The sequence below is a fragment of the Hylobates moloch genome, unplaced genomic scaffold, assembly GCF_009828535.3.
Source record: "Hylobates moloch isolate HMO894 unplaced genomic scaffold, HMol_V3 SCAFFOLD_1, whole genome shotgun sequence".
NCBI lineage: Eukaryota > Metazoa > Chordata > Mammalia > Primates > Hylobatidae > Hylobates > Hylobates moloch.
The window spans coordinates 139,093,283-139,117,627 of record NW_026652276.1 but is presented as its reverse complement, the minus strand read 5'-3'; the positions used below and the strand labels follow the sequence as shown (position 1 = coordinate 139,117,627).

General features: G+C 45.1%; 1 protein-coding gene across 3 annotated transcripts in view; it reads right to left on the bottom strand.

Moving 5' to 3' along the window:
- Positions 1 to 24,345, bottom strand: part of SCRN1 (secernin 1) — a 69,071-nt gene that overhangs the window by 5,817 nt on the left and 38,909 nt on the right. For all 3 annotated transcript variants that reach the window (XM_032758416.2, XM_032758417.2, XM_058446076.1), the window contains exons 4-7: positions 19,061 to 19,263; positions 15,756 to 15,950; positions 11,655 to 11,820; positions 487 to 667 (exon numbers count right to left, since the gene is read on the bottom strand). In XM_032758416.2, the coding sequence (XP_032614307.1) occupies positions 487 to 667; positions 11,655 to 11,820; positions 15,756 to 15,950; positions 19,061 to 19,263 (745 nt within the window). The remainder of the gene's footprint in view (positions 1 to 486; positions 668 to 11,654; positions 11,821 to 15,755; positions 15,951 to 19,060; positions 19,264 to 24,345) is intronic.

Genomic DNA, 24,345 nt, shown 5'->3' with positions numbered 1-24,345 from the left:
TACCATTTAAAAACTTTAAAACATACAGTTGAGTGCATTAAGCTCATTCACAATGTTGTGCAACCAGCACCATCAGCCATCTCCAGAACTTTTTTGAAACAACATATGATTGTATCTTTAAATAAAATGTTGCCAGCAAATACAACCTTTTACCCCCAAAAGTACATACAGAATTTTACACAGTATATAAGTTATCCCTACTATACTGCATATTCCTACGTAAACAGTAAATATAAGTAAGATATTCAGCCTGCTGAGTTCCAGAATAACATGAGAAGGAGAAGCTTTGTCTTATTTGGTTTCAAGCCTGGGCAGGAAAATGAACTCCAGCCTTCTAGGAAAGGCCCCAGGAACCTGGCCTCAGGGAGGAGCCCGGCCACACTGGATGGGTGGGGGGAGGGTCTAGCTTGTCATCTGCTTCCCTGCCTCCTTCCTCGCTGACCTCACCCACCCGCCTCTGCCTCTGTGGCCCTCACGCAAGCTCACCTGGTCACTTTCGATGATGGCACGTGCCCACTCGTGGGCTTTGTACAGCTCATGCCGGCGGTCTAGTTTCTCCTGGAACCGAGGCTCCTTTTTGGCAGGGTCGTCATCCCCAAAACAGGGAGACTGTGTTTTGGGGACAAGTTTTACGTCGTCAACAAAGATGAAAGGCTTGAATATGGACCTGGAGAGGAAGGAGAGGCACTTCAGCCAGGCAAAGGTTGGGACCCGGGAACACACAGAGACTGTCCTTTTATTCAGCAAACATTTCCCAAGCCAACTTATGGTGAGTGGTGGGTGGTGGGTGGTGGGTGTGGGTGATGGGTGGGTGCCAAGAGAGACATAACTGCATGTTTTAGTCACTATTTTAGCAAAACTAGCAGTCATTTACAAGCTGCAAATTCTTCTACTTACAGTAAAGAGACATCAAAACAGACTTCCTTTGTTCTGAACCATTTGAGAGGACTCTTTGAGCAATAAAAAGTGAGGCAAACAGTGTTCTGAGAAAAGGTGCAAGGAGCCATCTAGCTGAGCGAGAGAGGTTTGCCTTTTTTTTTTTTACCGTGGTCTGAGAAGCAGCCTCCAGGAAAGGAAGGGCCTTTTGGTTTGGGTTTGTTTTTAGTTTTTTCTGAGGTTCTACCTTACTGAAAAATCTACGGAGTATCTCTGACAGACCCAAGGAGGGGACAGAGTGAGAAAGACGACAGAAGAGGCCTTGGAGGGTGCACACCACACAGAAGTCTGGTTGTGTGAGAGAGCTAGCACAGGGCACAGCAGGTAGCTAACGCCCCCCGGCTCTCTTCAATTCAGTTCTCTTGGTAGGATGGATGTTATATTCAGGAAAATGGCTGTGCACATGCCTGCATGTGTGTGTACTTGTGCATGTCTAGGACACATCACCACACACACACACACACACACACACACGAGAGCTACACATATAAACAGCTATGGCCTGGGATCCCAGGCCAACAGGGTGAGGGGTCATTACAGCCGACTGTAACACCAAGGAGAGAGCCTTATCTTACCCTCCCCACACCCAGAGGAAACACTGCTGGATCAGAAGGCTGCTCCTGGCAGGCATGGGCACCTCTGGGTTCCAAGGATTGCCTGTTTTCAGCTGTACCATGGGGCAGCACCTGCAATAACAGCAGGACAGAAGGAACTCCCCATATGTGTGTGCCCCATATGTATAAGTCAGATTTGTCAGATTTGGACATTTTTTTTCTCCTCTCAACAGGTGCACTGTGGCCCATCCCAGGTACCTCAAGTGGGCTAGAGGTGAGCTAGGATGTGGATTCCCTCAGCCCTGAGGAATCTGGGGCTTGAGGAAGCCAGGGCAGCCTTGCCAGTGTGCCACACAGGTATTAATATTTTCAGGTATGGGCCAGGTATGGTGGCTCACACCTGTAATCCCAGCATTTTGGGAGGTTGGGGCAGGCGGATCACTTGAGGTCAGGGATTCGAGACCAGCCTGGCCAACACGGTAAAACCCCGTTTCTACTAAAAATAAAAAACAATTAGTCAGATGTGGTGGAGTGTTCCTGTAATCCCAGCTACTCAGGAGGTTTAGGTGGGAGAATCGCTAGAACCTGGGAGGCAGAGGTTGCAGTGAGTCAAGATCATGCCATTGCACTCCGGCCTGGGTGACTGAGCGAGACTTTGTCTCAAAAACAAACAAACAAAAGTTATTTTCAGGTATGCCATAACCCGAAAAGGACTGGGAGCCAATAACCCCTGCTACCCCATTTTGTCCTTGGACTTGCAGCAACAGTATCGGCTGCAGAACCTCAGGCCCCACCCTGTCCTGCTGAATCAGAATCTGCAATTTTAACAAGATCCCTGAAGATTCATAACCTATCCCAGTCTGAAGAGCACTACTAAAGACACAGCAGGAATGAGAAGTACCCTCTCAGGTTAGCTTCCTGATGTTGCCATGGGACAGGAGTCTCAAGTGAGAAAAGAAAGACACTGGCGCATGCGCCTTGACGAGTGAGCCGGAGAGAAGAGAGACCCCCAGCCCTTAGTGCTTCCTTCAGAACAATGGCTGAATTCATGGACTATACTTCAAGTCAGTGTGAGAAGTATTATTCATCTGTGCCAGGGGAAGGAGGGGCAACCCATGTCTATCGTTACCACAGAGGCGAGTCGAAGCTGCACATGTGCTCGGACCTAGGGAATGGTCAGAGAAAGGACAGAAAAAAGACATCCCTTGGTCCTGGAGGCATCTATCAAATATCAGAGCATGCTCCAGAGGCATCCCAGCCTGCTGAGAACATCTCTAAGGACCTCTACATAGAAGTATATCCAGGGACCTATTCTGTCACTGTGGGCTCAAATGACTTAACCAAGAAGACTCATGTGGTAGCAGTTGATTCTGGACAAAGTGTGGACTTGGTCTTCCCTGTGTGATGTTGACCATCACCGCCATCACATCACCTTTTTTTAAGTAGTAAGAATAAAGCCACTGTATGATTCTCTTAATAGCTATACATTAATCCTGTTTTTAGTGCTGACCGGGTCAGCCTTCCCAGGAACTGGAGTCTGTCTCTTTCAGTGTTTTTTTTTTTTTTTTTTTTTTTTTTTTTTTTTTTTTTTTTTTTTTGAGACAGAGTCTTGCTCTGTTGCCCAGGCTGGAGTGCAGTGGCACAATCTCGGCTCACTGCAAGCTCCGCCTCCCAGGTTCACACCATTCTCCTGCCTCAGCCTCCCGAGTAGCTGGCACTACAGGCGCCCGCCACCACGCCCGACTATTTTTTTTTGTATTTTTAGTAGAGATGGGCTTTCACCATGTTGGCCAGAATGGTCTCGATCTCTTGACCTCGTGATCCACCCACCTTGGCCTCCCAAAGTGCTGGGATTACAGGCGTGAGCCACCACACCCAGCCTCAGTGCCTTTTTTAACTTGAGGGTGTAGAAGTCCTCCATGCTTGTTTGCCTGAAAGTAATATAATGATGCTGTCTGAACAGGTTTTACTGCTTGCTTTCCAAGTAAAGGTTAATTATGATAATAAAGAGATTTGGAAATGAAAAAAAAAAAAAAGAAAGACACTGATCACAATATGCAAAACTGGGGCCCAGACTAATTTAATTTGAGTATTAAAAGCAGTGAGACCTTCGTACCCTAAGCTGGTGAACTGAGTGATACTAGTTGAGGACTAGTGTCAGGTACTCTGCTGTTCTCTATAGGTGACGCAACTATAATTGGAGACTGGGCCCATCCTCCGATCCACTGGGAAGCACAAGGCATGCCAGGCTGCACTCACCTGCTCAAAGTCAAGCCCTGCCAAGAACTTTCCTCCCCAGCCATCATCAAAAGAAGTCCCCACTAAAGACACAGGGGAGCTACCCTTGTACAGAAGGAACACACACTTCTTGAAAATAGATGATTGCTCTACCTACCCTTCTACTGAGTGTTGAACCGATGGCTGTTGTATATGAAAAAGGAATTACTGCAAAACCTAAAACTGTTTAAACCAATTTTGACTATATGAAATTGAATTCTCTAATTGGTGAGTCAGCTGATTCTGCAAAAGGGCTGCAGATGGAGGGCTCACTGAAAGAGGGCAATGGAGCAATGGGGAGGAGGAGGAGGGCCAGGAGAGAGCACGCCTAGCCATCCACAACCAGCTGCCTCCGGGCTACCTCTGGGCTCTGACAGCAGGACTGCCTCACAACCGGCAGGCGTCCTACCCTTCAGGGCCAGACAGCACTCGGGGTTTCCTGGGAAGTCAGCGCATGTCACCTCAGCAGCATCAGCCTCCTTGGCTGGCACAGAGACCCTTCAGTGGTGGACACGCCCGGGGCTCCTGCCCAGCAGCCCAGAGTCAGCTGGGTTCACATCTTCTCAGCTCCAGGGCTCTGCGCTGGGCAGGACTGGGCAGAGCCAAGACTCCCACCTGGGCTGGCAGGCTTCACGGTGGGACTGGTGCAGGCTCAACACCTGGCAGCCAAGGGAACTGCGACCACCCCCTCCAGCGGAGCCTACTGAGCAGGCCCCATGCAATGCTACTTCATTCCATCCCCATGCTACTCCAAAGCCCACTCCAAACCCAAGTGGGAACGGTATCTTCATCAGGAAACCTGCCATTTCACTCCTAAAACCTCAGTGCTTCCCTTACTGCGCATCTCAGGACTCTTCTGACACAGGACCCCTTGGGAGAGCCATGCCAAGAAGTGAGGGAAGGGGACAGCCTGGCAGCACCGCTGGGCGGAGCTGCCTCCCACAGAGCAGGGCAGGGAACTGGGCTGGGACTTTGATTGGGGATGTGAGTCCCCGCTCTGCCTCTGACCCACTGTGGGTCTGTGGTTTTCCCTCTCTGGCTCTCATCTGACTACAGTGATCTCAACAGTCTCTTCTAGCTTCTACAACTCGTTTATTTCTATTTCTGTCATGAAGCTTATAAACTTGTGATGCCAGCTTCAGTAAGCTCATGCTAACCAAAGTCAGGGTCTTCTGTATCCAATATAGGATAAACGCATAGTAGAAACTCAGAATGCTCTATGTGATGTAACTTTAAACCCACCCCAAGCTCACTGGAATGGAGAGGTTAATCAATGAGGGTGTCTGGTGGCTTTTCTAAGAGAAGAGATACCCTAAGTTTGTCCCTTTCATCTAACCATTTTAGTTTAAAAAGAATACATAATAAATATGAGGAGGTTCCCAAAATATTCTAAAGTAGCCAAAGCTCTCCAAAGATTTTTTCCAAGTTTAGTACACTCAACTAATAAAAAATATAAAGCCTAAATGTATTGAGGTAGTTAAAAGCTTTTCTGAGATTGAATAAATTATATAACTAATAAATAAGGTTATCTAAAAAATAATAATTACATAAATTATTAACAAAAATTATTGCTGATAATAATTGCAATATTAATATTAGCTTAAACCAGGATGTGGAAATTATCTATAATTCAGGTTTCATCATTTGTGTCTATGTACCCAGAAAAGGGGAATGGGGGTAACTCAGTGGTTCCCAAACGTTTTGACTTCTTGCCAATCTTTACAGAAAATCACATTTAGAATTCCAAATAGATAAGGAGATACGCTGACATTTTCCCACAGGTGAGCCACAGACAGTAGCTTCTTAAATGCTACTTGAATGAATATAAGCCATTAACAGATACACCCAGCTGTCTCCACCACGTACAATTAGCAGATACACCCAACTGTGTCCAGCCCACCTGACCAGGACGAGGCCCACTTCATCACGTGCATGGGGTGCCCCCGAGTGTCCCGTGGATGGCTTGGATGCGGAACACAGCTGAGAAGGCTCCAGAAGGCTGATTCCACCTCTGTCCTCAGGGCTGACTCTCAGACCGACCTTCAGAAAAGTCACCAAACCCTGGGTTGGGAATTTGCTCCAGTCACTCAGCCTTCTGTGGTGTGGTGTGACAGGAATACAAGATGATGGGCCCAAAAGGACAAAGTGCTTCCCATGTCAAGGCACAGCCCAGTAGCCAGTTCATGAGAAGGTTCAAAGCTGGCTGAGCTACTTTAAAAGGACCTTGTGAGGGACAGTTAAACCAACGAGACCATGAGCAACACTAAAGGAAGCCTCCCTCCAGCCTTCAGCTCTCACGAAGACAAATCTAAGGGCTGAAGCACACAGTCCCATGACACGATGCACAGCGTGGGCATCCAAGCTCCGTTGCAGAGATCTGCAGAATTTTAGCCTTGAGTGACAATTTGAGGCACAGCCAAGAAACATACTCCACTGGATACACCATTACCTCATCTGTCTATTTTTCCCTCTAAAGCCTTGTGAGGGACGCAGCATGCCAATGCAAAAAACTATTTTCCAATCATTTGTTTTCTCATTTTGGAAGAACAGCAACATTATCATGAAAATCTCTAACATTTTATAGCACAGCATAATTCTCAAAGCATCTGCATTCAATTCTCATGGTACTCTTATTCATTCATTCATTCATTCAGCAAATATGTGTTGAGTCCTGGCTGAGTACCAGATGCTGTTCTAGGTACTAGGGATATAGCAGTGAACAAAGAAGGTCAAACATTTCTGTCCCATTTTACATATGAGATGACTGAGGCTCACAAAAGCTAAGCGCTTTGTCCAAAATCACATTCCTACTAAGTGGCAGAAGTAAATTCAGATCTAAATGCAAGGTCAGTTTTCCCCACTACCTCTCACTCTTATATTCTTCTGTTATTTTTCCATATACCTTCTACTACTGCAGAAAAATAAAATACTTTTTGTGCTTTAGAATTTAGAATTTAATATCAGTGGCTAGCCAACAGTGTTGTCCTCAAACATGGCTCTGCTCTTACTGAAGATGCAGAAACTCTCCAAGCAACAAACCAGGCTGATCCTGTGACGTGGAGTTCCTGGCAAATCTACTGAGGAGGGTTAGCACAGAAAGAACAATACATAAACCCCTGTTCAGAGGAAGCTGCTCAAATTTGAACCAATCTCAAATAAACCTGCAATACCAAGTTTCTCTCAAAAACGCAGGTGCCCCTCAGAGTGGTTCATCTATGTTTATTCCAGCTTTACTGTGAGCCACTTTAATCATAGAGTCAAAGTCACACCTGGCTCCCATAAACATATACACCTTCTACGTGCCCACAAAAATTAAAACAAACAAAAAAAAACTTTTAAAGGCACACCTGGCTGAGAGCAGAACTAATCCATGAAGGGAGTTTCCATTTTAAAGGGAAAGAAAACCAGTACTTTTGAAGCACTGAACAGCCTTAAGGATGGTGGGCTGGATCCAGCGACTCTGGGAGGGTTTGAAAAGTCAAACGTGTAGGACAGAGAGAGGAGACGGCTGGTGTTGGAAGAATTCAGAATGGAATTGGAGGGGTAGGCACCCTGTTGTCTAGGGCCTTCGGCTCTGTCTATCTGTGCAAGCTGTGCCCCATGTGGTTCCAAAGGCTGCATGTGTCATGCTGACCAAGGCTCATAATGTTTGCTCCAGTAACAAAAAGCTGTTTCTGACATTTGAATTATCTAGATGGTAATATCTTGGCCAACCCAATTTAACTTCTCAAGATTAGTACACTGGCCCAGCACTTTGGGAGGTGGAGGCAGGCGGATCACCTGAGGTCAGGACTTCGAGATCAGCCTGGCCAACATGGTGAAACCCTGTCTCTACTAAAAATAAAAAATTAGCCGGGTGTGGTGGCACATGCCTGTAGTCCCAGCTACTCAGGAGGCTGAGGCAGGAGAATCGTTTGAACCCAGGAGACGGGGGTTGCAGTGAGCCGAGATCATGCCACTGCACTCCAGCCTGGGTAACAGAGTGAGATTCCATCTCAAAAGAAAAAAAAAATTCATACACTGAGACAAGAAGAGGAGGAAACAAAAAAACACACACACACAAGTAAGGAGGTGGGGTGGAGTGGAATGTCCCTGGCATCTCTCCAGCACCCTGCCACTAGTTAAAGTAGCTCAGACACCCTATTTTCCTAGAACTTCTAAGTTCTCTCCCCCTTCTGGTTTACCCATCCTGTATCTTGAGTTTTTATTTTATTTTACTTTATTTTTTGAGGCAGAGTCTCACTCTGTCATGCAGGCTGGAGTGCAGTGGCTCAATCTCAGCTCACTGCAACCTTTGCCTCCCAGGTTCAAGTGATTCTCCTGCCTCAGCCTCTAGAGTAGCTGGGATTACAGGCATGCACCACCATGCCTGGCTAATTTTTGTATTTTTTTTTAGTAGAATCAGGGTTTCGCCATGTTGGCCAGGCTGGTCTGGAACTCCTGACCTCAAGCGATCCACCAACCTTGGCCTCCCAAAGTGCTGGGATTACAGGCGTGAGTGGCCGCACCTGGCCTGTATCTTGAGCATTTATTTGTGTATTTTCCTGCATGTGGGGGCCTCTCAGTGGTTTACTGGTCTAACAACTATATCTCTGAAAAAAATAGCTCAGTTTTATGGCATTTGTCGATTTCTGTAGTGTAAATACCCCCACTGTGGCCCATTTCAAGGGGCCAATGACATCACCAAACGTGGAGTTGGGAAGAGAGGCTCTCTTCACAATCAGCTTTCCGTGGCTCCAGCACACTGTAAGACTCTGAATTTTACACTGCCTCACAATGCTAAGGTACCTCTCTACTCCTCCCCTCTCCAATTCTTCACATCAATGAAGCTTTTACAAGTGCTGGCTTCCTAGGAAATGGTTTCCAAAGATCAGAACCAGTATACTAAAGCCAATCAGTGTCACTCTTTGAATGACTGTGGCACACACTGACTCCGCACCATGTTGATGTGATGGAATTTGCCTTCTCAGTATAATTAAGTGAAGAACTCCTGCATCTCCCCCAAGCATTCAAACTCTGACTTTAGCATCTCCTTCCACCTCTCAACCTTACATAGTACCTAGCACATAGTAGGAGGGAGGGAAGGAGGGAGGAGAAAAGAGGATGTGAGTGCAAGTTATTTCAAGGAAAAGATCTATAATTAATACAGTGAGAAAGGGACAGACAAGTGTCCAGGCAGGCAGAACAGTAAGATCATGTTTTTTGGTTTTAACATTAACTGGGAGGGATAAAGACTAAAGTGCTGTTCTTTTCCAAGTCCGCTACTATGAAACGATTTCTAACATTTTTAGCATTAATAGAAGCCAAAATCTCCCTAATTTTCTTGCCTAAAAACCTAAGAAAAGGTAATTATGTTTCTTGCTGACAAAATACAGTAAGTCGAGCATGCCCAATTACAGAGAAACACTGAAATGTTGAATAGAAAGAGTAACAACCTATGACAGTTCTACAGTCACGGTAGGAAACGCAGCTTTTACTATGGAGGATAATAATGAATGTCTTCCAGAAGGGTCTTAATCTTCTATAATAAAAGGTCTTTTAAATTAATTTAACCATGAATAATTTTCTTTTAAAAGTACTTAAAATTTTTCATTTTAACTATCAGAAGGCTATTGCCCAGCCATTTTTATAACTGGATTGGGCCGTGTCCTTCAGCCTAGGAAGTGGAGTTCCTTTACATTGGTGTCCTGGGCTCACAAGGCCCTGTCTCCTGAGCACAGTTAGAGCCAGTATCTGAGACATCAGGGACAACGGGAATTGCAACCCACTCTTTGGAAGGCTCCTGTTCCCTAAAAAGCCATGTCCAAATACTTTCGCACAGCATTCCAGACACTTGAAAATAGAACTCCAAATGTCCATATACCCCTGTCACCCAGCAGGGTCCTCACAAGGGGCTACTGAGCCACCAGCATCAGGGGAGCAAGCTAGGTCGCAGTCCAGGAGGGAGGCCCAGACACAAGGGGAAGATGGGAGCCCCAAATCTGGTGGGACAAAAAGTGGGTAGAAGGTATGGCCATGGAGCCAAGGATTCAGAACTGGGAGAGAAAATCAAGGGAACAGCAACTGGACTCAAACAGGAGGAGCCTCCTGAGAGGCTGCCAGGAGCGGCACAGAGCAGTTGAGGCTCACTGATAAAGGCTGACAGGGGTGCCACAGGAGGGTGGTGGGCTTGTTTCACAGAGGGGTTGGGGGAAGAGGAGCAATGGTCACCTAGTGACCAGCATCATCTATAGGAGGATGCACGGCTCTAGCCCATGGTCATGTGGTTTCATGCCTCTCTGCCTTTGCACATGCCGTCCTCTCCACCCAGACTGTTGTTCCTGCTTTTTACCTAAAGAACCCCTACTCTTCCCACAATGCCCAGTGCTCAAGAGCTCCTTCCTCCGTGAAGTTTTCCCCTTCATCATCTCATTTGTGTCACCACTTTCCTTGTACACACTTCATCCACGGTACACAACAAACACAATATTTGGTACACAGTAGGTGCTTAGTGTTTGTTGAATGAACGAGTGAATGAAAAACTAAGAACAGCTAATACTGAGTTCCACAGTCAGGTCTGGTTAGAAACATCTATAGATATTGGTAGTAGTTTAAAAAATGAGGCCAAAGGGTTACAAGAGGTGCTTCACTTTTCCCCTGAGTCATCTAAGACCCAGTCCCTAGCTAGATACAATCACTGTCTTATATTCCTGAAACAGTAAAAGGAGAATAAATATTTTCAGCTGCAAAAGAAATGAAATTTAATACCAGCAAATACCTTGGAAGCAGATTCAAAGGTTTAACAAGCTGACTTTCAGACACTGATAATGATGTTCAGCCAATGGAACACCCAAAAAAACATCAGGGAACCTACTGGAATGGGCAGCCTTCTAGAGCCTTCTAGGCTGAGGATCAGACTTACCTGACAGATTCCTAGGTCCACCTCAAAGATTCTGATACAATAGGTTTCAGTCAAGGAACCTGTATTTTTTGAAAACTCCTCCAAGTGATTCTAGCAATGAACAGATTTAGAAACCACTGGATGGCTGGTTCTAAGCTACTGATGATATGATTCCTGATATACATGACAGAATGTTCCTGGGGAGAGGGGCTGCTGTCTGCCTGGGAGATCAGAGATCATCTTCATAAATAATCATTAAATCTACTATGTATTGACTTGGATTATCTCATTTAATCCTCCCAACAAACATGTAAAGGTAGGGGCTGGTATTATCCCCGTTGTACAAACACAGAAACTGAAGCTTAGAAAGGTGAAATAACTTATTCAGCTACTATGTGGCAAAGGTTTGATGCAAAATCCTGGCAGGTCATTCCAGAGGCTGTGTTCTTCATCCCTGTGTAATGCTGCCTTTTTGCTGAAGCACATGGGCAGAAAGCAACCCCCTAAAACACAATGTCTTAAAGAAGGGGCCAGTACACTTGAAGTTGCTTCAATCTGTATTGCCTCCGAACTGTTTTATTCTCTGACTCACAGGAACTGGTTGTTTTGATAAATCATGAGCATTCCCACATCTCTCTGTCTCGCTGTGTTTTGTTCATTTCTGTATCCCTCATGTACCACACAATGCTTGGCCCATGATATATACTCAGTAAATATTTGGTATTAGGTTGGTGCAAAATGGTAAGGACCACAATTACTTTTGCACCAACCTAATAAATTTAAAAAAACTACTAGATTCCCTGACTGTCATAAATACTATGTGACTAAAACCAAGGAATTCACTTAATCAAAGCCCTTGCTGCTACACTGCCCACACTGAGGCTGACTGAAAAATGTGACTTTGCTATCCAAGGGGAGGACATGGTCAGGCGCTACTACGCACTTGCTGAATGAGCTTTCAAGGGAAGCACTCATGTTCTGCCTACGTGACCAGGCCTCAGACAAACCTGGAAGGATCAGGGGTCCCAGTGAAGTAGTGAATGCACGGAGAGCTTCTGTTCTGCGGCAGGACAGACACTCCACTGGCTGTGGTGAGGAAAGACTCGGAATCTATGCACACTCCGCTGGCTTTGTCCCGTAAGGTGTTCATCATAGTCTGCACCGTGATGCTTTCTGCAAAAACACAAAAGACAGACGAATGGAAAGAGTAGATATAGGCCGGGCGCGGTGGCTCACGCCTGTAATCTCAGCACTTTGGGAGGCCGAGGCGGGCAGATCACAAGGTCAGGAGATCGAGACCATCCTGGATAACACGGTGAAACCCCGTCTCTACTAAAAATACAAAAAAATAGCCGGGCGTGGTGGCAGGCACCTGTAGTCCCAGCTACTTGGGAGGCTGAGGCAGGAGAACGGGGTGAACCTGGGAGGCGGAATTTGCCGTGAGCCAAGATCACGCCACTGCACTCCAGCCTGGGCGACAGAGCGAGACTCCGTCTCAAAAAAAAAAAAAAAAAGAGTAGATATAACACAAAACTGTGGTGGGCCACTAACTAAAATCCATTCACTCCGTTCTCTTTTTAGTAATAAAAACTCTGAAATTATATCTGGGACTGTAACTACCAAACTACAGTCTATTTCCCCACTTCCCTTGTGACTATGTGTGGCCATGTGATAAATGTTGATCAACAGGAGGTAAGCAGAAACAATGTGTGCAATTCCTCATCACACCTATAAACAAGGTATGTTTGCCTTTTGTTTTTATTTTCTCCCTTCCTGCCAACTAGGAGATGCAAACAAGCGGACCACAAATGGAATTCCTGTGTTGAGTCACAGTAACCAGCCCTGGACTGGCCGTATATACCTGAACTATAACATGGGAGAGAAATAACCTACTATTTTCTTTAAGCTACGTTAATTTGGGGTGTCTTTGTTACAGCATTTAGCTGTACCTCAATCAGTACAATAACTCAATAGATATCCACAAGAAAGTACGTACAATCTACTACGCACAGTCCACCAAGCTTGCTCCCATAAACTCTTACTGGTCAGAGTCAATACTCTATTTGGAGAACGTCCTCTCTGTGGTGGGAAATATATGCACAGAGAGGCATTTAGAATATTCAGAGCCATTAGGACTGTTGGCTGTGACCACAGATAAATGGATAAACAAATCCTTGATTACATGAGATCCCATTTCTACATCTTCCCCTGGGTTATAATTTGTTAAAACACTATTTCAGTCTGTGTTCACCATGATGGAATTGAAGCATCACATGGAGAGAAGGTTTGTTGTCACATTCACATCTCTTTATACATCTCTACTTACATGTCATACCTAGAAATATTAACAACAAATCCTTGTTTGCTTCAACTGTCCCATGTTCAGATTTCCTCATTGTCTTATAAATGAGCCTATTGATTTGAATTGGAAACAATCAGAATTGGAAATGTCTCTGCCTCTTGTTTTTTCCCCTTGCCTCTTTTTTTTTTGAGATGGAGTCTCGCTCTGTCCCCCAGGCTGGCGTGCGTGGAGCAATCTTGGCTCACTGCATCCTCCGCCTCCCGGGTTCAAGTGATGCGCCCACCTCAGCCTCCCTGGTAGCTGGGACTACAGGCATGCACCACCATGCCCAGCTAACTTTTGTATTTTTTTGGTAGAGATGGGGTTTCACCATGTTGGCCAGGCTGCTCTTGAACTCCTGGCCTCAAGTGATTCACCCTCCACGGGCCTCCCAAAGTGCTGGGATTGTGCGCGTGAGCCACCGCGCCCACTCAGCTTGCATCTTAGTTGTAGAGTCATCTTTCCTGTAGTTTCGCACAGTGTAAGCTTTGCAGATGGCATCCTCATGGCATTATTTGTTGGGAACAGGCCCCCTGAAATCTGGCCATAAACTGGCCCCCAAACTGGCCATAAACAAAATCTCTGCAGCACTGTGACATGTTCGTGATGGCCATGATGCCCACGCTGGAAGGTTGTGGGTTTAACGGAATCAGGGCAAGGAACACCTGGCCCACCCAGGGCGGAAAACTGCTTAAAGGCGTTCTTAAACCACAAACAATAGCACGAGCGATCTGTGTCTTAAGGACATGCTCCTGCTGCAGATAACTAGCCAGACCCATCCCTTTATTTCGGCCCATCCCTTTGTTTCCCGTAAGGAATACTTTTAGTTAATCTATAATCTATAGAAACAATGCTTATCACTGGCTTGCTGTCAATAAATACACGGGTAAATCTCTGTTCAAGGCTCTCAGCTCTGAAGGCTGTGAGACCCCTGATTTCCCACTCCACACCTCTACATTTCTGTGTGTGTCTTTAATTCCTCCAGTGCCATTGGGTTAGGGTCTCCCCAATCGAGCTGGTCTTGGCAATTATTATATCAAATAGCATATTTGTTCCTCTATCCTCTGTATTTTCTGTAAATTAGTAGCTAGACCTAAAGCCTTTATCAGATTTAGAGTTGATGTTTTGGCAACATTATTTAATATCTTTCATCAAGCTAGTTTTTTGGAATTAAAAAAATCTTGATTTTTTTAAAGCTCCCGTTTAAAAGTGAGTATTTTCTTACCTTCCTACCCAGAATATATTACATAAGTGCTATAGCAAAAGTCCTAAAGTGTTCTGGATTAAGAGTCAGGAAACATTTTCCTTCTTTTTCGTTTTTTTTAAAAAGAGACAGGGTCTCACTCTGTCACCCAGGCTGGAGTGAGGTGGTGCAATCATACCTCACTGCAGCCTTGAACTCCTGGGCTTAAAACATCTTCCCACCTCAGCCCCCTGAAGAGCTGGAACTATAGGCCCACATCATCACATCTGACTAATTTTGTTTATTTCTTTGGAGAGATGAGGTCTTGCTAAGTTACCCAGGCTGGTCTTAAACTGAACTCCTAGCCTCAAGTGACCCTCTGCCTCAGTCTCCCCAAAGTACTGCGATTACAAGCATGCACCTTGGCCTGACAGTAAATATTTTAGGTTTATGGGCCATAAACCTAAATTTCTGTTGAAACTTTCCTGTTGCACCTGCTCAACTCTGCCATTATAGTGAGAAAGCAGCTCCAAACAATATATAAATAAATGGGTATGGCTACAGTCCAATAAAATTTTATTTTCCAAACAGGCAGCTGCCAACAGGTCATAGTTTGCTGACCCCTGTTCTAAATGATCCAAAACTTTGACTTATAAAATACATGCATCACCAACAAATACAGAATGACTATTGTGGGTTTTTTGGAAGGATTTCCACATAGGCACAAAAGTAAGAACTATCTAGTCGCCACATATATCTAAATATGGATTCTGATTAGGTTAATAACTAGGGGCTGGGCATGGTGGCTTAGGCCTATAATCCCAGCATTCTGGGAGGCCAAGGCGGGCAAATCCCTTGAGCCCAGGAGTCTCCGACCAGCCTGGGCAACAAAATGAGACCCTGTCTCTACAAAAAAAAAAAAATTAGCCAGAATTGGTGGCACATGCTTGTAGTCCCAGCTACTCGGATGGCAGCAGGGGTGCAGCTGAGGGAGCATCACTTGAGTTCAGGAGGTGGAGGCTGCAGTGAGCCGAGATTGTGCCAGCACACTTGAGTGTAGGCAACAGAGTAACACCCTGTCTCAATAAACAAATAAATAAATAAAATAAGTTAGTAACTAGTTGGCAGACGGAGTGGCAACAATTCAACTCATCAAGTGTCCATGGAACAAAAAACTATACAGGCATCACAAAGGGACCCTAAGATGAGTAAGAGACAACACCTCTGCCCTCAAGTCCCAGCAGGCTAGCAGGGCAGGGGAAGATGAGTCAAATATATAACTACTGATGTATGAGGATGGCTGCAATAAGTATTAAAAAAGGCAACACAATGACATCAGAGATTAAAGGAGAATAACATGGGTAGGAGCAGGAAACCTCCAGGGATGAGGAAGCACCATGTAAAAATAAATACAAGTTGTTTTCTTGCCTGCACATCAGGGACTTTTAGCACAAGTTGGTCTTTACATACAAGGGCTATTCTGTATTCCTCTTTGTTCACCCTTGTAAGTAAAGACAAGTTCTCAGAAACAGCTGCAAGAGAAAGGGTATGAGAAGGAGAATCGTGAGGGAGAGACTAACTCACCTTCTTGTTTTTCTAAGCTGTCTTTGCCAGCACCACAGTCTAGATGATCCTCAACTGGAGAAAAGACTTCGGAAAAATTGAACTCGCCCTCTCCCGTCCACCAACCTTGGCTCTGAGCATAACTCCTGAGTTCCGGATGCTCTGCATCTATCTTAGTGGTGAGCGAAAGCCGATTGCAAACGCACCTCACTCCCTCTGCAGAGAGTGCAAAGCCCCATTAGTTAAAAATATAAAGACTTAATCAAGAAATGGAAATGTATAGGGAATCCTTTTCCTGAAACACTGACTTTAACTACAGGGAGGAATCCATTTAATTTTTGAAGAGAGAAACAGACAATCATTGAGTCTCTTTCTAGGAGACCTCCTAAAAGGTCTGACCAGTCTTGATGGGGCATTATCACATTTTAAATGAGCAACAGTCACTTAACCCATCTTAAAAGCATAATCAAGGAAATATGTAAGGCTCTTCATTTTGGCTAAATAAGCCCCAAGCATTCATTAGTTACACACAAAAAAAGGGACAGGTGCTTTGAAAGAGGTACTGAGCTAACAAGACTTAGCAATCCATAAGAGAGTCCTCTATAATAGAGATGCTGTTCCTCTACAGCAATGCTCTAACGCATCTATAGAAAGCCCCCTCCCTGGTCTGATTCCTTTTCACCTGGAAAAACACTTTACACCCCCACTCCTTGGCCAAATATATATGGTTTTTTTTTAAAAAAAATACAAATCAAATACTTCATTCAACTTTTTTTTCAGGTCTTAACATTTAGAAAACCATAGTGGCAATGATAGTAAATCACTTTAAAATAATTGAATATGTTCATGAATATACATATGTCTGGGTACGTGTGTGTGCACACGTGTGTCTGAGTGTGTGAGATAAAGTGTGTGTGTATGTGTTCGAAAAATCTATGGGAAGTTTTTTCTTATAAAAATAGAAGTGTGACTAAATAAATCTAGAATTAGAAATGCCTGCATGCTGAGTACATTCCACTTTGATGAATGAGGGCTTAGACCGGAAACTCTCCTACCAGCTGGCTGGCTTGCTATGTCTTCTTCGAAGCCTGAGCTGCAAATGCACACAGAACAACTCAGGCTTCCAGCTTCAAGATGCTGTCTAGGGCACAAACACTAGGAAGTTATCAGTGCTAGCTTAAAAGGGCCATTCCTATTTGCTGCTTCCAGGGAGCAAGCTCATCTTCCAAATTCTTGGAGAATAAAGCGAGATAAAGAACATAAACTACAAGCTACAGGAAAGCCATCACTGCCTGAAAACCAGTTCCTAGAGGCAGGATCAGTGCTGGACTAAGTTCTTTCAGTATGTTTTGCTTCACTGATTTACACTTCTAAATAAGCATTCCTGGCTGGTGGGCATTGGTCCTTTGTCATTTATCTTTTCAGAGAGGACCATAAAAGTACAATTATAAACAATTAAAAAGAAAAAACAGTTTTGGCCTAAACAAGTGATTTTGACATCATTCATACTAAGTTATTAAAAAAAATACTCTTGGAAGGGACTCTACAGATATTAGTTTCCCAGTGGGCAGACTTATAGTAGACATTTGCTTTTAAGAATGTTAGCCTTTGGGAGACGGAGTGCATTAAATCTTACTGCAATCCATCACACCGCTGCTGGGATCAGATAACATGAAATCAATGAGTCCAGGAAATGGCTGAGGTTCTTTTTTATTTAAATATTTAGTTAACTAACGGAAGCATTCATTTTGTGTAATTTTTTACGCTACATTTTGAAGAGACACTCAGCTTTTGAAATGCAGTCATAGATCAAAAAGTGTTAGGTTCAACTTAAAAGCAATATGACTGCTTTGAAGCATGGATTACTAGCACTCTTGATGGAACCATTCAATAGTAAGACTTCACCTTAGGAGGGCTTTTTATCAAGGAGTTTTAAGTTCCTGCATTGCAGGAGAGTTGGAGACCTGGTGGGCTGCACTGGCTGTCTTAGTTATAGAAATACTGTAAGAGCTGGGCAAGTAGGCATACACACTGGTAGGTGGGTACGTGCTGGGCATATGAGGTGGAGAAACTCTCCGTGATTGCTAATGGACACCACTGGCCCATTCCACACCCTTGTGAGATAGAAAGAGGCCACCCCGGCCTCCAGACAGACACAGCCTTCATACAGCTTAGCCAGGAAGCCACAGTCTAGATTTCACTACCTCACTGGGGCAATTTTGTATAGAGTACAATGTACCCATCATCCAGAGACGCCCTGATCACAGGACTAACTTAGTGCACAGAAAACAGGCTTGATTCCCATCTACTGTGGTAGATCTTCTGCTTCTAATTCGGGTCAAATTTGGTTCAATTCACCCCTCAGATAGGGATGGCACACAAGTTTCATCCCCAGCATCATTTTGGATTACTTGGAAGAGACTTCCTCGTAAATTTAGTTAAGAAAAATACATAGGCCAAGAATAGGTTCAACGAAAGAGAAGTGTCGTGACCTACTCCACCATTAGCACAGGAGGGAAGAATGGCAGTGCACACACCATGTGGTCACCACCCAGTCCCAAGGAGCTGCTCCAGCCAATTCCCTCTTAGGACTACTTAGTCCTCTTGGAAGCCCTTTAAGCCATTCTGGGATCTCATCCTGTCCAGAAATGAGAATGCTGAGGTGGGGATACAAAACTACCACTCCCACCCCTGATACTTCCTTCCCCAGGGCTGTATTAGAAGCAAGATGCTGCAGGGGCCACAGAGCAGCAAATTTATGGGCACTAAATCCTTCTGGGTGGATCATCTAGTCCTCTGCTCTTCTAGAAACACTGTCTCACTGTGAGAGAAATGAACTTCACTCACAAAGAAATCCCAGAGTGGCATATACTGGTCCTCACACAGATCTAAACTCCTATTTTAGAGGAACATGCCAAGCACAAAGATCTACAGGGTTGGGGGTGACAAGGGGCTACTGTCCAGTGAAGGGACTTGGCCTATTACACAAGAAGAGTCACCATTCTCTTGGCCAATTAACAGAGTAACGGTTTAAGTCATGGAATTCCTGGTAGTCAAAAGCAGGTTCTTCCCAGAAAGCAAACAGAAAATACGAAATGTTAGGAGACTGCTTCACTCCAGGTTCAGGAGACTCCAGGTTCAGGAGACTCCAGGTTCTCTTCTTGGAGGTGCCCAGAAATGAGAGGCATGCCAAAGCATGACAGTCCCACACAGAGAGGACCTGCAACGGCATGTCTTTCCTCCAGGTCTGACACTGTACGTGCAGGCCACCCCATCTCTGTGGCCTTCCCTGTCCTCAGAACTCTCCACCATCCACACCCGCTCACCTGTGACTTTCTCAGCAGCCCAGTACTTCCCTATGGTCTCAAGCACCCAGGCTTCATCACGATCCACAATCAGATATGCACTTTGGAAGCTGTGGCAGGAGTTTGCATCTTCATAGTAATTCCCACCTTGTCCATGTTCTTCCAACAAGGAGACAATGACATCTAAGGCTTCTTTAGCTGTTTCCCCTCTTTCTAAACCAAGCCTGCAGGAAGGAAACCAGAACCATACTTCGGTCATTTCATACCACAGGATTGTTACTAGAGTAACCAAAGACTGGGCAAGGCCGAGTTATGAAGCATGCCAACATGTGTAAACATGTTAAGTCTGCAGAACAATAAGCAAATTCATTAACTGCACTGTATCTCAGAATACACTTCTCACATGTTTGCTTAAAAAACCATATGGGGTGGCCAGGTGCAATGGCTCATGCCTGTAATCCTAGCACTTTGGGAGTGGCAGGAGGATTGCTTGAGCTCAGGAGTTCAAGACCAGCCTGGGCAACATAGCGAGATCTCTTCCTCAAAAAAAATTTTTTTTTAATTAGCCAGGCATGGCGGGACACACTGGCAGTCTTAGCTACTTGGAAGGCTGAGGTGGTATGATCGCTTAAGCCAAGCAGGTCGAGGCTGCACTGAGCCATGATCATGCCACCACACTCCAGTCTGGGCATCAGAGTGAGACCCTATCTCAAAAAAAAAAAAAGAAAGAAAGAAAAAATCATAGGGGTGTTTTCTGTCTTTGGTCATTTCCCTTCAACACAGAAGAGTCAGGGACCCAGTGGCTTCTCCCTCTTGGAAGGCACCTGTGTGTCTTCCCCTCTTCTGACTTTGTCTCCCACAGAGCTGGCCAGCTCAGCTCTAGCCCTTACAAAACCACCTCTCTGTGGCATGTACTCCCTCCTGACTCTAACCTGGGCAAAAGGAAATCAAGGCCAAGTCTGGCCTTGATCTCTATTATTCTACACCAGGTATTTTGCTTACTTATTAAAAGTGTTCAAATGCCAGACATTATCCTGTGTCCAGAGAGGACATTGTCCTCTGTCTCTGTCTCAGAGACCTTAATAGGAATGGGCAGCTGGTTGGGACATAATCAGCCTTTTCTACATATTTCTCCTCCTGCCTATCAGCCTACGTCTATTGGTATGGCTTACAGCTTCAGTCATCAAAAGAATATGTATTCCCTTTGAAGTGAGACATCCATCTCCCCCTAGCCTTTCCAATTAATAAACCCTTTAAAGAGGGCACTGATATGGTTTGGCTGTGTCCCCACCCAAATCTCAAATTATATCTCCCAGAATTCTCACTTGTTGTGGGAGGGACCCAAAAGGAGGTAATTGAATCAGGGGGCCAGTCTTTCCTGTGCTATTCTCGTGATAATGAATAAGTCTCACAAGATCTGATGGGTTTATCAGGGGCTCCTGCTTTTGCTTCTTCCTCATTTTCTCTTGCACAGTACTGCCCTCTGTGTGACCTTGGGCAGGTTATATATTTTGAACTTCAGTTTTATGTCATCTATAAACTGAACGCCCACATCATTTAGTTGCTGTAAGAGTAGGTTTATGAGATAACATCCATTAAAATATGCAGTGCTAGTGCTTGTGACTAGGAAAGTGGTCAGTAAATTTCTGGAGGTACAACACTGTGGCAGAGAAACATACGACTCAGAGATAAATGGACCCAGCTTCTAGCTATGGCTCTGCTACTCACTGGCATTAAGATCTTAAGTAATGTGACCTTTCCAAACCTTGATTTTTCTCATCTGCAGATTGAAAACAATACTACCTCCCTCTCTGGCTGTTATGAAAGAGGATGGTACATGCCATGTACTCATGAAGTATCCATTTATTCATCTGTTCATTCAAATTATAATTCAGGTGGCAGGAACACGGGAGTCTTAGAACCTGGGCAATGGCACTACTACAATGGTGGTACAAGCCAGTTCTTGGTGAATTTTCAACTTGAGAAGTAACAACTATTCAAATTTATCTAATTTGATGCTTGCTAAATGGGTATTTCACTGTGCTGCCAGGGAGAAGAAATGCTAATACAACTAATCTATAGGCTGATTATTTTAACAGGCTTATGTTTACAGTCAAATAATTACATGACAATTCATTTGACATTTCTCATTTTAAGCTTATGTAGCAACACTTGGTTACAAGGCAGTGATTTACAAAGCTGAACCCTAAAACCTTAGGAGAGGGATAAAAGAATAAACCCACTAGAAGATTGAATTCAGCTGACTTTTCCTTTGGTCAATGTCATCTTCTCCAAATAGAAGGAACAGAACCAGGCACTCATCTTATCTTGAGGCTCCGGAACAAACAAAAGTGCTGTGAGTGCCTCTCGGAACCCCAAGTTGTGCACACTCAAAGGCCTCCTTCCTCCCTTCCACTGGTCCCTGGTAGCCCCCTGGTCACAATGCCTCATACAGACATTCCAGGCAGAATCCTGTTCCCAGGGCCTTTGCAGGGCCCCAACTTGCCCGTGCAAACATGTGCTAGGAGCATGTGAATACACAGCCAGCTGTAACAGCCCCGTCTTCGGAGCCTGTGACTTATCTTTTTTGATTTCCAGTGTACTCTTCTGATGTTCTGCCTGTTTGCATTCCACACTGAGGCCCTACACTTGCACTTGCCCTCCCATGCTGACTTTGATGTCCTCTGGCAGAGTTGGCAACAGGACCTCAGTACTATCCACAGACCTAATTCTGATTTCACCCTCCTATCCCTTGTGCCAGGACCGTGGGTCAGAGATACCCCTTTGTCCCACCTGATTATTCCCACCTGGTCTTCCTACCACGCCATGAGGAGAGGGCCAACTGCCCCATAGTACAAGGGCCGTGAGTAACACCAGGGTTACACCCTTGCCCAGTGCAACTGAGAAATGCAGATGAATTCCCTGTCACTGGATGCAGAAGAGATGCCGGAGAGACCTGGAGCCGCAAGTCACATGGCATCCAGAGGCCTATGTTAAAGCCATTCCCAACAGTCTCACCTCCTACATGGGGCAGATTCATGCGATTCCAGAAGAGGGCAGTGCTCTCTGGCCCCATGCCTAATTTCACTTTGGCTGCTACCCCTCTGCCTGGGCAGGACCAGGACAGGGAAGGGGAAGAAACTCAACGGGCCAAGGTTAGAGTCCCACTGTAACATCTATCTTCTGTGCAGTTCGAATTCTTCCAAAGTGTGTGCTCTGTCCAGCTTGTTCTGGGCCTGGGAATTAGATGCTCCTGAATTCAATTCCTAGTTTTATGGGAAAATCTTTCCTTGGGAGCCCATGACCTTCTCACAGGTATGTCAAGCTCACCCTGCCCGTTCCTGAAAAGTTAACACATCTCACTGAGAAAGATGGGTCACACCTATACTTCTGCTTAAAGCCCCTTTGTTTAGAAACTCTGCTTATCTTTTCAACATCTGTGCCTCCATGGATTAGGAGACCCCGGTCCCTTTCTATCTCAAATCAGGTAAAACTAGATTTGCCATGGATATATAATCACTGACTTGGGAAAAGTAATAAAAATAGGCAACACCACCCCCTTAGAAAGGTGGGCCTAGTATTCTTATAGGACTCAGGTGCAAATAATCTTCCCTCCTCCCCACAATCAAGCAGTCTGCCAGGCCCTTCTGGGGTCAAGATCTTTTGGAAATTGGAAATTCCCAGCCTTCAGCCAGAGGGTTAGAAGCAGGAACGTAATGCTATGAAGTGATTGCTTGTCCCCTTGGTTTCCCCAAAAATTCATATGTTAAGCCTCATCCCCAGTGTGATGGTATGGTACACGGGGCCTTTGGGAGGTGATGAGGTCATGAGGGGTGGAGGCACCATGATGGGATTAGTGCCCTTAAAAGAAGAGACACCAGAACGTGTCCTCTTTCTCTGTTCTCTGCCATGTGGGGATACGGGGGAAGATGGCCGTCTGCAAAGCAGCAAGCAGGCTCTCCCCAGACACTGGGTATGCCGGTGCCTTGATCTCAGATTTCCCAGTCTCTAGGAATGTGAAAAATAAATTTGTGTAGTTTAAACCCCCTAGGCTATGGTATGTTTGTTATAGCAGCCCAAATGGACTAAGACGAGTGATAACACAGGTGATGGATGTGAAGGTGATCCAGGGAAAGAGCGTGTGAAACTTTTCGACTTATCTCCATCTCTTAGTGTCCTGAAATTCCTGTGTCATTGATAGTTGAAGTAAAATGTGCTCCACAACATAGAGGAGTGGCCTCTCTGAGGTTAGCAGGCCCTGGGATCACTGGCTTAGCCACCTTCTAGCTCTGGGGCCTTGGGCAACTCCTTCAACCCTCCTAAGCTCTAGTGTCTTCATCTCTCAAAGGGAGGAGACCTACTTCATTGGGTTACTGTGAGAGTTAAATGAAATAATATGTGCAAAGCATGTCTTACTACAGTGTTCAGGAAATAGTAACTCTGATTACACAGGTTCCTCCCACCTACAAATGGTGACTGAGCCTCCTTTTAAATCACATGAGTCCTCACATTCACCAACAACCTAAAGACAAACTACAGACCTTTCCAAATTTTCACACTGGCCTTTTGTCAAGAACTTTTGTGATTTTTAACATGCTGAAGGTCTGATGGAATGTGTCCAGAATTATAAGATGTTCTGAAATATTGGAATTGACTAGGTTTTAGTGCCATTGTTAAACACAAATGGGAGTAGCAAAAGTCAGTGTGCAGGAAAAAAAAGAATAAAGTAGTTATGCAAAGGGAAGAAGAGGCAAGAAACACTGAAAGAATGCAGCAATCTGCTGGAGCCAGCTGCTACCAGCTTGGAGAGCAGATGGTTAAATTTTAGGGATTTTGAGCCAGTTCTGAAACTGTTGGTAGCTTGAAACCCCTCACGGTGGGAGTATTTACACCATGGAAACTGAAAAAGGACTCAAACAGCACTGCCCCTTCCTCCACCAGGCGGGTTATTAAACATTTACCAGCATACTTCTGATAAAGAGGTTCCAAACGCTTCCTAGTTCTCATCCATGAGGCCCAGAGGCATTACCATGTCTGACAGACCTTGGATTATAAGTGGCACCCTAGGCCAGGAGCGATGGCTCACACCTGTAATCCTAGCACTTTGGGAGGCTGAGGCAGGCGGATCACGAGGTCAGGAGATCAAGACCATCCTGGCTAACACGGTGAAACCCTGTCTCTACTAAAAATACAAAAAATTAGCCGGGTGTCGTGGCGGGTGCCTGTAGTCCCAGCTACTCGGGAGGCTGAGGCAGGAGAATGGCGTGAACCTGGGAGACGGAGGTTGCAGTGAGCCGAGATGGTGC